This window comes from Elaeis guineensis, chromosome 12 (assembly GCF_000442705.2).
Source record: "Elaeis guineensis isolate ETL-2024a chromosome 12, EG11, whole genome shotgun sequence".
NCBI lineage: Eukaryota > Viridiplantae > Streptophyta > Magnoliopsida > Arecales > Arecaceae > Elaeis > Elaeis guineensis.
The window spans coordinates 86,950,687-86,966,206 of NC_026004.2; the positions used below are offsets into that span (position 1 = coordinate 86,950,687).

At 36.5% G+C, this 15,520-nt stretch overlaps 1 protein-coding gene across 2 annotated transcripts; it reads right to left on the reverse strand.

The window, feature by feature from the left end:
• Nucleotides 1–655: 655 nt before the first annotated feature.
• LOC105061160 (uncharacterized protein At1g32220, chloroplastic) lies at nt 656–13,515 on the reverse strand. 2 transcript variants are annotated; one of them, XM_073246945.1, is made up of 7 exons: nt 13,312–13,515; nt 10,634–10,727; nt 10,403–10,491; nt 10,156–10,211; nt 5,549–5,695; nt 1,406–1,528; nt 656–1,300 (listed from the first exon to the last, which is right to left on the reverse strand). In XM_073246945.1, the coding sequence occupies exons 1-7, from the start codon at nt 13,449–13,451 to the stop codon at nt 1,020–1,022; spliced, it is 930 nt and encodes a 309-aa protein (XP_073103046.1). In that variant the 5' UTR covers nt 13,452–13,515; the 3' UTR covers nt 656–1,019. The 2 variants fall into 2 exon arrangements, with proteins under 2 accessions (XP_073103046.1, XP_010943422.1); XM_010945120.3 differs by having other exon boundaries at nt 1,406–1,531.
• Nucleotides 13,516–15,520: the final 2,005 nt, after the last annotated feature.

The window sequence follows — 15,520 nt, forward strand, 5'->3', positions numbered from 1 at the left end:
TCTCAACAAGCTTATGAGTTGGCCTCAATATTTAGACATTGGAATTGACGAGACCTAATCCGATCCAAATAACTGACAAATAGGTGAAGAAAATAAAAATCTGTAACAGTGGTGGCATTATAAAATGGTAAGATTAATAACACAATCTTTTCATCTCCAAGATACCTTCACTTTAATTTAATATTTAGGTAATACTTATTAAATAACTAGAACATATGGATTTCTGCTACACTCTACAATGGCTCAAAATTTATCATGAAATTCTAGACAACCACAGAGATTTGTTGCTATCATTGGCTTATTTATGACCACAGGTTGAATCAGTGCAACAGAGAAACCATATTTACAGTCTTCAAGAACTGGTTTAATGAGTGTTCATCTGGATCAAAGGTTGTAAAAAAGGCTATATATTTATATATTTCCAACAGTATAAGCCAACGCAGCTGCCAACCCCAAATAGTTGGGAAAAGGCTACATGATTATAATCATATGCCAGTGAGACTGGGCCCGCTGGTTGCCACCCCAGCAGATGCTTGGAAGGGAATTTCCAAGTTCAATAGCAGAAGGTAGCATTCCCACTTCATTTCTTTACAAGGAAAAAAGTCCAAATATACATGCGCACATGTACATATATACATGCATGTGTGCACATACATACGCACAACCATATATGTATCTCTATGTATATATATTTATATATATGTACCATACAGTAAATTAATGAAAGAAGGTTCCGCAACATATTATTCTGGGAAATGCGGATCAAGAGGATAGTTGAGCTAGCCTATGTAGAAGGGGCAAATATTTCACCACAATGTTTCTTCCCTTTTTGCTGCGAAGAATCCAGGCAATACAACATGGAGGATTGGAATATTTGAAACCTCATCATAAAGATTAACCTCATACCTAAAGTCTTCAAATTGATACTTCGGAGGCAACCTGAGCTTATGGCTGATATGACAACAAGTTCAAATGCTGAAAATTGTGTTGAACCATCGCATTGGCTGAGTGCACCAAATTCATGTCCGCACCTTTGCTGCAGCTTCCTTAATCTGTTCAATTGTGAAAACGCCAAAGAAGTCATCATCCATGACTGCGTTGATTGCTGCATATGCAACATCATCAACGCTCACAGGTGGTGCCAAGAGGAGATCAGACGCAGGCAGTGAGCTCAGAGGCTTTGTAAAATTTTCAACGGCAAGCAGTAGTCTCTCTAATGGTTCACCTATAACATCAAGTGGGATCTCAAAGCCATCTACCTTTCTCTTACCATAGATGAAACCTGGTCTCAACACAACACCTGTTGAAACATGCTGCAATTTCAAAGACGTTGCTGATTCCAACATTGATAGGATGGTACCAAGTGTTAACTGCTTGAAGGAGAGGCAAAGCCTTTTTTAAGTACCTGAACTTGGGTATTTGGAGAGGACCTCTGACTCCGCTTTTCTCTTGCCAGTGAAATACCCCAAGGTGAGTAGAAATGATGGAAGATTGTAATCATGTACAGAAATCATAATGAACTTCGGAACTCCTATTTGGAAGAGAACTTGAAGTATTACTTGAACATGTCTCTCTTTTATTGCAGACAAAACCATTTAAATAATTTGCATTGAACATCAAAGTAAAACAAAATAGCATCATTATTGTATGCTTAACTCTCTCTCTCACTCTTCCTCTCTCTTTGGAAGGCAATTAATGACCTGACTCACCAACCCGATCCCCTTTAAGCCAATTTAGATTTGGCATAAACAAGTCTGGGTCATAAATGGATGGACCCGACCTAAGCTATTTATTAAAGAAGCTGGATTCAGGTTTAGAATCATGACCCATTTAACCCATTTTGATCCATTGAACAGTTGAGTCGACTCATGACCTGACTTGTTTAAAACCCACTTAACCTATTTAAAATGCATCTAACCCGTTAAAGACATGCTTAACCTGTTTAACCTACTTCGATCATTTATTAAACAAGTCATGCGAGTCAGATTGGATTGCATGTTTAATCAAAAGAATGGGTTTGGGTTGGCATACATTTGACCACCCATACACGATGACCTGTATCCAACTCGACCCAACCTAATTTCCACTCTCTCTCTCTCTCCCCCCCCCCCCCCCATCCCGAAAAAGTGTTTTACAAGGAAGAAAGTAGTGTTTTACACGGAAGAAAGTAGTCTTCTCATGCATATATTCACACATAATATATGTGTAGAATAATTACATCTTTTGTATACTAGTCACATCTAAGATTGAACTGATGGACTTAGGCTTGCCATGTTTATTTCCTATTTCTATTTTATTATGTTGCTGCTCTTGTTTTACATTCTTTCATATTCTCTCTTGTTCTATCCATTCCCCTCCTCTCTATTTCTCCCACACCAAAAAAAAAAAGGTTACATTCTTTCATATTTTCTCTTCTTCTATCTATTCCCCTCCTCTCTATTTCTCCCACACCAAAAAAAAAAAAAGGCCTATAGAAGAGTAGTTAGAAGACACCTTTATGAGGATAAGATAGGAAATTATGGAAACCACCATAAGAAAATCAATAAATCATAGTTCTCAAAATATCCAAAAGCCATGTTAACAACCACCCACAGGCTATATACAGACTTATTCATACTAATCCTATATAACCTTTAATCCAGGTCTGACATTTAACTAAAGGACTAGACATATGACTAACATTTTAGAAATTGGAAGAAAATCTTGACTAAGTTACAGCCCAAATTTCAGACCATTTTTTGACCTAGTAAACATTAGAATTTGGCCAAAGATTGCAGGGTATCAATTGTGCATTTCAAGAGACCTATCCAACAACTCCACAATCATAGATATCCAATGCTTGTGCAAATAGTTGCACCTTGCAGAAGTTTACTAGTTTCGTGTAGAGTGAGGAAGGCTTGGACTGCTTAATCTAACAAATCTTTGAATCTATGCTACATCAAAATCCCCTTAGCTGAGACGAATGTGCCCTCAAGTTCCAAGATGTTTTCTGTCAGTTTCCTTCCATTCTTCATAGTTCCAAGTAACCATGTAAGGCTGTCAATGGACCGAGCCAAGACAAACATGCCCTCAAGCTTAGATTTTAGAAATCGTAGGCTAGGATCAAGCATAGAAACATGAGCTAAATAGTTTTTGGGCTAGTCCTGAGTAGAGAATTTGGTGAAAAATGAATAAGGCCCATTTTGAGCATAGCCCAATCTGAAAACATATCTTGAGCCATGTTGGGCTTGGGCTTGATAACCAAGGCTTGGTCCAGGCTTGGCCAAAGTCCTTGAGCCAGCTTAGGCCCAAGGCCCAACTAAATTGAGATTTTCCACCATATCCCTACCTTTTTCAAAACCATGTTCCATATCACCACAATTTCTAAACTTGTGGTCCATTTTTCTTTAAGAATAATAGTCGTCTAAAAAGATTTTGCAAAAAAGAATTTCCATCTTTAGAAAGCAAACTTGCATCACTGAAAACAGAATCGACTCTTAAAGATGAATCAAGAGCTTCTAAAGGAAGAACACACTCAACATGTCTTTTCATCTTCAAAAGTAGAAGAAACTTGAATACAAGACTTAGTGTTTACCTCTAGTTTGAGGAATTCAATGAAATATGAATATGCAGCTTCTTCATGATAATCAACTATAGAAAGTGAAAATAGAGAAGAAAGAATCAATTATTTAGGAGAAAGTTGACTCTATAATATTACTATCACCCTTCTGAAATATTCTGCCAATGCTTCATGTTTTGCATTCATTGCCTTGATCAGATCCTCCAACTCTGAACCCATTACTCAAATATCCCATTAAGAGATTGTGGGTCATAGCTTCTCCAAGAGCAGGCATAGAAAGGAGAAGAGTTCGAAGAGTGTTTGAAGAGGGAGGAAAAATTAGGAAGCCCACCCTCAAGAAAATCAGTAACTTATAATTCTCAAAATACCCAAAAACCTTGTTCACAACCCTTCGCAAGCTATATAAACAGACTCTCAATGATATTAACCCTAGATAACTTTTAATCCAAACTATTAATCTAATTAACAGACTTAAAATATGTCTAGAATCCTGAAAATTTAAAGAAAAGCATCATTATTTACAGCTGAACCTTTCAACCATTGTTTGACCTAAAAAAACACTAAAAACTTGGCTGATGTCCATGAACTATTAACCATATAACCCAAAGAGACATTTCTAATGACTCCAGTATCACCAAATCCAATATTTGTAAGATGAGTTACGACTGCACAGGTCTCAACCATTCAATCAAGGAAATCTCCGGGTCTATGCTACATCATGCCCCAAACCCCCTCTGCCCCCATCCCACTGTGCCCCACCCACCAACCCACTAGCAGCTGCCTAGTCTGCCAAGGCAATACGTCAGTAAATATCAAGGATCAAGAAGCTCTTGATTGTCTAATACATTGCTCGCTATCAGAGAGCTTGGCTGAAATTTGCCGATTTTGTTTTTCCACTCCTGTGTTTCTTTTTGGTATGTTTTTGTTTGCTGTCCAGATTGCAGCAACAAGGCTACAAGAACTTGAATGAATTGTAAGAATAACCACCAGAAAGTTAATGTTACCCAAGATTTTCCACTTTCACCTTGGTTTTTGTTGATTGACTGCCTGGCTAATCATGATAATCTATTTGAATCAATAATACTCTGCATGATAGAGTTACTTTCATCAGCAGTGCATGCTTCCATCCAATTAGATCTCCAGCCTTGCCTTGATTACAAACCTTCTCCGGTTCTCCCATTTGTGAGGTAAGTTTAATGGATGAAATTATGATTCACTAAGTTTTGAGAATTTACAACCAGTTCTCAGCTGACAACTATTTTATGTGAATGTGGTGTCACATGTGTTGCCTGAAGTAACCATGGGAGAGAGATCTATCATAACACCTAGGAGGCCAGTTAACCAGTATGGGACAACTTAAGTTTATCCAAGAAAATTCTTTTAAAGATCCCTCTCATACATGAAAAGAGCTTAAAGGAAGAAGAAAGAGGGCAAAGTTTGATAGGGATTTCATTTATCTTTTAGGCACAAATATGAAGCCAAAAAATAAAACTGGAACACAAGACATAGGTGAAAACCCGAGCACACTTAGAGACAATTTATTATACAACTTTTGATCATCTCACGAGGCTAGTTATCGGAACTAAGAAAGCTTTTATCACCATGAAATGTCACGTCACTAGAAAGGTAAAGAACAGAAATTATCACCAAATCTCCTTCTAAGGAAACATCATATGATCATAGTCACATTCAACTTTTTATGAGAATGCATTTCATGACAGGTAATAGCTAAACCTTCTTCCAATGCTAATGATCACCTTAAATCTATCTTAGGCATGTTTTGCATTGTTTTTGCAAATTTCTAACTCCAGGTGTCTCACAATTAACTGGGATTAAAACTTAGCAGCTTTACCTGACTGAAAAATGGATTTTTCACTAAATGTAACTACATACTGACAGTTCGCTAATAAAAGCATGATACAGTTTTGAGTCTAGCATGGAGCCAGTGCGTTATTTAAAAAGATAGTAAGCTTGACATAAAGTACTTACCAAAATCTTTTGCAGCACCCACTGCCAGGATGTTGGCCTCACCATTTATCTTCTTCATCTGTTCCTCACTTCCAAACCCTCCAAGGGTTGAAACAACTGCAGTTGCCCCAACCAGTACTTCATCCCATCTAGCATAGAAAACATCTCCTGCATAGATTTTAAGCCTGGATTAAATACTTTTTATCAAAAAACTTTCCAGATGAACACAAATGACCCCTAGTTTTAACAAGTCTTTTATACGCAAAAGATAGAAATGATCCATTAAAGTGAAATGGTGAAGCAGCAAATAGAAATAATATAAGAATCCTGATAAGCATTCATCAACTAGTTTTAAATAAGAGAGGATAAGATTATAGACATATTCAAATTAGAGGGCTTGAAACGCATGCAAGCCATGGTATGTACTGGAAGGCCAGAGGAAAGAAAATCAAAATATCCATAACAAATTTACAGAACTCAAAAGTAGGATTTATGCCAATAATAAAGTTCTTATTAGGATATGGAACGAGAAAATTGATATAGTGAATATATAGCGTTTTCTGATGGAGAGAGGATAATATCTATTTAAGATACTCTTTTATTAGAGTTGGGTCTCTCATTTACTTAAATTTCAAAGACAAGTACATAGTGAAAGAATCATAAAACCTCCACAAATAATTTTGTACTTTACCATCTTCCAGGATGAGAACAAAATGAACCCTTTGTGTTTCCACATAAATTACGTGGTTATGTATTTTTTTTCTTGAACTATGGCTTCATCGGGTTAGAAAAGGCAAGCAATTAAAATCTACCCCCATAGAGAGATGCATAATCAATGTTAGAGTCAAAATATTGCACTATCTTCTTGCATCCAATTTATTCCAATGGTCAAATAGGAGCATTCAGCAATAGCAACATTGAGTTTTTTTTATAATTCGAAAGTTTACGTATGGAAGGACATCCAAGACTATGAGGACAATTGTCATCTTCTATATTCTTCTTGAGGGAATGTGGGTTCCATAGTTTTAGTGATATATTCACATTCAAACATAAGAACACAATCAAAAGGGCTCAGTTACATGAGTTGGCTATTCCTTCAATGCTTTCCTGGAGAACAAAAAAGGATTTAAAACTTTTTTTTAAAAAAAAAAAGCTTTTATGCCCTAAAGCACCAACATGGCCTACATCATAATGAATTGAATCCATTTTTCTAGGTTGATTTTCATATAGGTTTCTTAGGGGAAAAGGTTGAGATTTTACTTGTTCATCTAGATGCTATTATGGTTTGTTCCCTTAAGCCTAAGTTGAGAGATGACTTTCTAAACTTTTTATTTGCATAAGATAATCTACTCAAAGTTTGTTCCAAAATCACGATGCAAGAGTAACCTTAGCTCTAAATTGAAAGAGCTGGGATCCATGCTGTATAATCATAAAAATGTCATTGTAGTTTGTGCACTTGAAGATAACTTTTATGTTATTTATGTAACATTGTTAGGCATACCTGCAAAGGACCAAAAAGTTTATGCAACGACATAAATATGGTTAGCAATAAAATTATTGTATGTCAATGGTATCTATATGTAGTACTATGAGGCATGGACAATGATAAAGATATAAAGATAACACAATGTATATGCCAATACAATCATGGTTAAAAAAAAAAGGATACAGATATGTCAACGTTATGACAGCACATATTCTAGAGTTTTAGGCATCCCCACTCTTTTGGAGGGGCTCTCTCTCTCTCTCTCTCTCTCTCTCTCTCTCTGTGTGTGTGTGTATGCTTGTGCGAGGGCATACATGATGATGAAGGCCAAATGGGAGTTCTATTTACCTTAAAAAGGGTTGCAGACATAAATGTAGTTTGACTTGAACCATAACCCAACAAACCCAAAAAAAGATGTCCTCATTGTATCATATAAAAACAATATAGGAGATATATACTAATGACATGTAGATCATTCAAGCTGCATCAAAAGTATAGTCATTCTCAAGGTTTCCAAACTCCATTTTCGTTCCAGTTTTGGTCCCGAATGTAGAGTTTAATTTTGGAGGTTTCAGCAGTTTCAACAGTTTCAGTCCACATTTTGAAATTTCAGCCAAAAAGCCAAAAATCCAAAACCTAGAAAAAAAAATATTGTTATATGGAATCATAACCTATGCAGATTGACTAGTTTTAAGATTTTTTAAAAAAAAATTACATCCATTTCCTCTCAAAGCATTTTTTTTCTTTTGAAGTTTATACATTACATATGTTCAAGCTAGAATAAATTTCACTACAAAGTATTTAAGTCTCAAACAATACCTATATACTCGTTTAGAATAGAGACACAACACACTCTTGACTCTGCCTAGGATTCTCAGTCATTGTTAAAAATAACCCTTTCTTTATGAATAATCGCATCCTATCAACAAACAATAATATAAAGCTAGAAAAAGAAAAAAGCGAAAAACATATATTTTGAATTTGCAAGCTCCCCTCCCCTCATGCTCCTCTTGTTGATGCACTTCCCAGCTTTGTTGCAATGTTTCAAATTTGACATCACATAAATGTGTAAATGATTTATGCCTTATAGATAAATGTGCGATTGAACTAGCATATGAATGGATATATCAATGATTGAATCATATTAGTGAATTTTATAAAAGAGTAAACAAAATTACTTTTTAAACGAAAAAAAGGTTTTGTCCAGTTTCAGCCAAAATGGACTAAAATTGCTCCAAAAATTGCCAAATTTGATGGAAACTGAAAATTTTGGCCAGTCTCCCATTGGCCTTGGCCAAATTTGTTAGTGCTTCTTGCAAATGGCACAAGCGTTACAAGCTGTTAAGATTGCACATATGCTGGTACTTGATGAAATTGAGGCTATAAAAGGACTAACCAAATTGGTAACCTGCAATGAGCTCGAGAAACATATTGGTTTTCACATCTTGATTCAATATTAGTGTATTAAACATGTATAGTGCAATTTGTGCAGTTTTGGCAAATGCCATTAATGATAGATCAACATAGGTGCAAAGAGAACATGCAAATGCTGCTTATGATTTGTAACGTCATTCAAGTTAGTCTTCATATTACCTCTCAATGGGAGAAATCATGGGCACTGATGATCTATGCCAGATCCTTCAGCATCAACCTCCAGAAAGTTTCAATATCATGAACTTCATCTTTTTCTAACATAAGAACTTATTCAAGAGTTCGAAGAAAATGGTTGGGCTTCTTTGTCTGAAAAGATAATATCTTTTCAAAGAAGCTTGATATGAATATTCCTGACATGAATGCTCACTACACTGCTTGTCGAGGTTGAATGCCAAATCAACATGATGAAATGACTACAGAACATCATTATCAGGTGGATATATTTGTTGCTAGAGTTTATTCAAAGTTGCAAGAATTCAACCACAAATTTAGTGAGAACACAATGGACTCTTTACTCTCAACATGGTATATTTCAAATATACTTATAAAATGTCTAAAATTCATGATATTTTTCAGCTGGTTGAAAATTTTAACAAAATGACTTCATTGAACAAGAGACATCATCAAAGATCAAAAGTTAAAAAATTATGAAAGGGTTGCCTGAAAATTCAAAATGTATCATCAATTGTGAACTCTATCATGGAATGGTGAAGACAAGAAAATCAAAGAGCCATCATAACATAAATCATCTGCTTAGACTCATACTGACTTCCACTTTCAACAGCAACTATGGAAAAAGCATTCTCGGCCATGAATGTCATGAAAACGAGACTTCAAAACAACATGAAGAATGAGTTTCTTCACAAATTATTTGGTTATTTATATTGGCAAAAAAAAATTGAAAGGTTTAGTATCTTCAAACATAACTGATTTTGTTGTACTAAATAACACTGAGCACAACTGTAATAATTTTTCCACACTTTATCCACAAGAATTTGGTTTCTTTTAGAATGCTTTTTTAAGTTATAATAAATGTTTATTGTTGTCTTCTAAAATGAAAAATCCTAGGTCCACGCCTGCAGAGTCCTTAAGATTGCCTCCTTATCGAGTGTGTTGTTGCAATATATGTCCCCTTCCTTTTCTTCACTATAAATCCACAATCGCAAACTTCAACCTCTACTGTTTTGGCATCTGTTTGTTAACATTTCAATGTCCTTAAACCATAATCTTTATAAAGGTATTCATATGCCTATTATTAACCGCCACATCATATAACTTTTGTATATTTATTACCTGAAATATATTTCCCTTTGCAGACAGACTTTATTACTTCTAGCCACTGTGCGTTCGCTTTATCTTCTTATAGAATTCTTGCCTTGTTCTCCTCCAATTATTTCAACCAACCTATTCTGTTGCTTATCTAATACAAATCCAATCTTGCAAACAAAATCTACGTTCATCTCTCCGTGCATATGTGCTTGTTTCAATGAGTGTAGGCATTTGAGCACAGTTTCCTTTCCAAAAAAAAAAAAGGTTACTTGACCATAAATTCTTTCCTGCCAGTAAGAAGCCAATTTGATTATTATTTTGTAAAATAATAATAATAATAATAACTATAGGATGTAAAATGTACAGTGCAGAGACATGTATAAGCATCATAGGCATCAACTAACGAAGACTCAAGCCGGAACTTGGTATAAGATCATGCCTGCCATCCATGTGACTTGGTCAGTCCAAGAATCTGAGTAAGAAGGCCTCCCTGACCTGTAATAATTACCTAACATTTAGTGCATAAAAAGTGTCCAGCATAGAAAAAGGAAATGAGAGAGGAAGACAGGTTTATATTGTTTTTTTTTTTAAAAAAAGCATGAATAGTAACTTTGGGTATAATATACCTCAACACAAAATTAAAATCAGAAAAACAAACACCCTCATGATAAGAAAACTAAATGCACCTGCTTAGGCTGACAACCTCAATGCCCTTGGAGACTGCAGCTTTGCAAATAGCAGAACCAACAAAACCACTGCCTCCCAAGACTACAATCTATGAAAAAAAACATCACATTATTTTATAGCAGTATGGATGTAGATTTACATGTAATGAAGTGAAAATAAGATTATATACCTGCATAGTAACACACATGCATGCGTACATATACAAAATAAAACATGGCTAAAGCACATACCTTTTCAGTTTTTACATTTGCCACTACATCTATTGGAACAGAAGAGGAATCTTCCCTGATATCTGATGCAGCATAACTACATCTCACACGGATCCTATAAAAGGGGTAATGGATGAAACACGTCTCCACATGTATATCTAATCAACATCCATCGTCATTATTGAAGTTCAAAAATGCTTATGATGAGACAAAACCCAAAAATCAAGTAGAGCTTCTTCAATCATGAGACAATCACAGCAACTTAAATTATCCATTTCCTACCTAAAATTAATTTACCAGCAGATCTTTTTATGCTAATCATAACAAAGGTAACAACCAAGGCGTCTTACATCCAAGTAAATAACTAAGAAATGCGTAGGCTTAGGTACATTAAGAGATCTCTAGAACCATAAAACTCCAATAATCATTGTCAACTGCTCAAATTAGTTGAATGAAAGAAGTAACAATCAATCAATTTCTAGGCCTGTATCACATAATGGATTCAACCTAACCATGAATAAACTAGAATTAGTCTCCAGCAAGTAGTTCACAGTCACATCTCAAGGACAATGCACTAGGCATTACAGTCTCTGCCGAAACTAAGTTTATGACACAGTTACTTCTGCCAAAACTATAACAGAGCACTATTCCTTAAAGTAGAAATTTGAACAGATGTTTAACCCATTACAACAGAAATACAGTTCAAAGTTCATTTTACACAAAAGCCCATCCTGCTGTTGAAATTTCATGCTCCGCACATCTAGGCAGTTGATAAATATTGTAACAAAATGATGTGGCACCGTATTTCTATAGAAACTGATCAACAAATTGCTAGAACATTGCCTTTCAATCACCATTTGACTTCACCAAGCCATGCTTCAACTAAACTTAACTAAATGAAATTTCTTGATATCTTAGTTTCTCTATAAACAGGAAGTTTTTTTCTTAAGGATATTCACACATAAATTAAAGAACAAACTTCTCTTTCCAATTGCACTATTTCTATTCATTCTCATTTGTGAAAAACTGTCTCACATCTCCATTTTTCAATGCAGATTTATTGCCATGGCCAAGTATCTATTCTATTTTGATGAGCAGGCATGAGCATATTATACTATATATATTGTAAATGCTTCCACAGCAAAGCCATGTTAAAATCAATACCAAACTATGGTGCCCATCCACCTCTCTCTCTCTCTCTATATATACACACACACACACACACACATATATCAATGAGATCATAACCATTTAAGAAATAGCTCATCTTTTGATACAAGCATGGTACTTCTACCATCACTATTTCCTCACGTACAGTCATAAACAATCAAGCATTTTATGAAAAATTACCTTGATCCATGAAGGTTATGAATATGAGGATTCTGTTCTCTATGGATAAAATGACAAAGCTCTATGTGGTAGCAATAATGTCAACCTAAATTTTCTCTTTGGTGAGGATGGAACACTCAAGTCCAAGCCTACGAGAGCTTGACACAATCAGAAAGGTCAAAGCAACAAAAGCTGCACCATAGTCAAGGATCAAATGGATGCAAGACAGGTGGCATGGAATGATATTGCATTCTGCATGAACATAAAACAATGTAATAAATACAAAGTCAACACATAAAGGCCAGCAACGTGCAGGGCTTTTTTTCGGGTGGCCCATTATTGCTCTCCATCTTAGATGTGGGACTCAGAAAGCACCCAGACGGATGATATTTTGCCAATCTAAAAAAGGACAGGAGATTTTCACTTACAAACTCCCTAAATAAGGCCTAAACCAAGCAACTAGACCATTTACACCTAATCAATTGTTTTATCTTGTTTATTTCCTCTCTTCTAGTTGTAGAATCGGCTAGCTTCCAAAATTGGTTGCAAGATTAGCCAACTAACATAGCATGGTTTTTGATTGCAAAAGCTACTACTTGGTTTGTTCAGCAGCAACGAAAGTTGTCTACAAATTTCCTTTTGCACCGCCTTTCTGTTGTCTCTGTTGCACGATACCCTAAAGCACAGTGCACGCACAGTCAATGCTCCACACCTATATTCATCTGTAACCTTTTCATTCAAAAACAAGCAGGACAAGCCTCGATCCCATTTACCATGCTTGATCCGTCTCTCACATTCATACATCGTTGCACTCTTCACCATAACAATCACAACATTCTAAGCGGACGGCATTGAAAATAACAGTACAACATAATCCTTTCAGGCCCTCCAGAACCAACTCAAATCCGACTATCTATCCCTTTCCACATGTGGCTTTTTAACTCTACATGCTATAATTTTCGCTTTCCTCTCTAGCTCGTTTCTAGTGTTCAATTTTTTTGCGACAAGAACCCTAACCTTCACAGGCATTAAAGGGAATATACTCAATTTTGACTATGATACATACCACCAACAGTAGATTGTGGATTCTTGAGATCATTCGTGGAGAATTCTAGCATATTAATTCATCAGTCGCGAAAAATAAAAAATCAAGCAATTTGGACACTTAGTCTCCTAAAAATTCGAGAAGAAAAAAATCCGATTGTTCTTGAACTTTCACCGATTAACTTTGAGATTAAAAAGTAGGAAACTTAGAAGAGAAAACCCACGAGTTTGCGCTAAAAAAAATCAACCAGAAAACGAGAGTATTGCAGTGCGTGATATCAGAGGAGAGAAGAAAAAAAATGAAGGGATTCAAACTAAAATCTAACCTCGTTGAAAGTGGAAACGGAGAACGAGGGAGAGCGCGAGAGGTCGGCCGGGGAGTCGGCAGCGCCGGGATCCTCTTGAGGGCGAGCAGAGAAGCGGACACCGGAGAAGCGGAGGACAGGAACCCGGAGGACGCCCACATTTGAGCAGTGGTGGGGAGAGAGCTCGGATTGTGGACCGTTCTTTTCCTCTCCCTGCCGGTTATTCAAGGCAAACGTGTGAGCGAAACGGCGTGACATGTGGATGCGCACCGAGCATCGCACGTGGGCTGTCCCTCCCGGTCAAGGGAGGAATTGAACTCGATGGCGTTTCATGTTCCAAATGGGGTGATCAGGCTGATCTTAGATCTTTAGCGATGAGATAATCTGATTTCAGTGGTCTGGAATTATCACATTTGGAACGCCATACTTGAGCGATTAAACATTTGGGGATATACCATGGTGGGGGTTTTACTCCCGCATTGGCATATTATGTCGCTTTGGCAACCTTGTTAGAATTCTCGTAAGGGCCATTCTCGTGATCATTTTGATCAATATTGTCAAAATTATAATAATTATTATTTTTATTGTTTTCTGCCCTTTTTTTTTGGGTAAAAATTTTCTGCCCTGTTGTAACATACTATTTCATGCAGCAAATAAAGCCCATTATTTTCTATTATTTTTATTATTATTTTATATGATAAACAAAGTTCATTATTTTTATTTTTATTTTTAATTTATATAAAATATTTTTAAAATTTAAATTTTCTAATCTCAAAGTCCTTCTAATTTTATTACGATCCACAAATAAAATTATTTTATCAATAAAGAATAAAAATATGTAATTATTAATTAAAAAAATTACAGACACATCCTTTGACCCATTTACATTTGGACCTCAAAAGAAAAAAAAGGTTTCTAATAAATCCCAAAATTTTAAGAAAATTACAAAGAGGTCTAATCGTCTATCTCCGACCTTATAGTGTTAACAGAAAAGAAGAAATGACTAAAATATCCTTAATTACAGATTTTTTTGATAACTTTTTTTCCTTTAAATCCTTTCGAGTCCTTTCGAACCCATCTCGAGCCCTCACAGAAGTCACCTTTCACTCGTCTCCACCATCGTCTTCTCCCTCGCGGACGCCCATATCCTCCCCACTCTTTGACGCCTCCCATCTGTCTTCGCCATCACCTTTTCGAGCCCTCGCGGATGCCCACCACCACTGCCATCGCTCATCGATCTCTGCCTCAATCTTCCCCCTCACGGATGCCCATCTCCTCCCCACTCTCCTCGCTGCCATCTCCCGTCGGTCTCTGCCGTCATCTTCTCGAGCCCTCGTGGATGCCCACCTCCGCTGCCACCTCCCATCAGTCTCTACTTTCACCTTCTTGAGCCCTCACGAATGCCCACCTTCTGTCGGTCTCTACATCGCCTTCCCTCTTGCAAACACCCATCTCCTCCCCGTTGTCCTCGCTGCTACCTCCCGCTAGTCTCTATCGTCACCTTCCCCCTCATGGATGCCCACCTCCAGCCAATCTCTACCATCTCCTTTTCGAGCCCTTATGGATGCTCACCTCCGCTACCACCTCCCACCGATCATCGGCATCACCATCTTGAGCCCTCATGGACACCCACCTCCACTGCCACCTCCCGTTGGTGTAATACCCAAAATTTTAAAACCTACCCAATGGTAAAAAAAATAATTGAAATAAGCCAGTACATATATTGCACATACTGGAATTACGTGAGAGCTAGGGAAAAATGTGAGGAACTCTCAAAGGAGTTCTTCTTCTGATCAGAAATCCTAAATCCATCAAAAATTCTAGTTGAAAACGAATTCAAATTGCTCTCCATTAGAGGTCTATACAAAGGCCTTAATCCCTTAGCTCTCCCTTACCAAAAATCACCATTTAACTGGTGACAGCGATTACAATGCAAATATGAACAAAATCAGGAACTACTCACCTGGGAGAGATTCCTAATCGCATTCTATGACCAGTATTTTCCTCGAAGCATAAAAATCTCAAAAGAGCAAAAATTTTTTTATCTGAAATAAAGAAGTATGAGTGTGACTAAATATGAAGCAAAGTTTGTAGAGCTTGCTGAATTTATTTCAAGATTGGTGGATGGTGAGCAAGAATAAGTACATAAATTTGAGGCAGGGCTGAGGTCTAAACTTCAAAAACAAGTGGTTCCCTATGACTTACCTACTTACACTAATGTGGTAAATAA

Excerpts from the sequence above, each read along its gene's own strand:
- LOC105061160 (XM_010945120.3), bottom strand. The coding sequence starts at position 13,451 with ATGTGGGCGTCCTCCGGGTTCCTGTCCTCCGCTTCTCCGGTGTCCGCT. Across the intron at positions 10,492-10,633 it reads CAAATGTAAAAACTGAAAAG|ATTGTAGTCTTGGGAGGCAG; the intron begins GTATGTGCTTTA and ends TTTTTTTCATAG. Across the intron at positions 1,532-5,548 it reads GGGTGCTGCAAAAGATTTTG|GAGTTCCGAAGTTCATTATG; the intron begins GTAAGTACTTTA and ends TCTTCCAAATAG.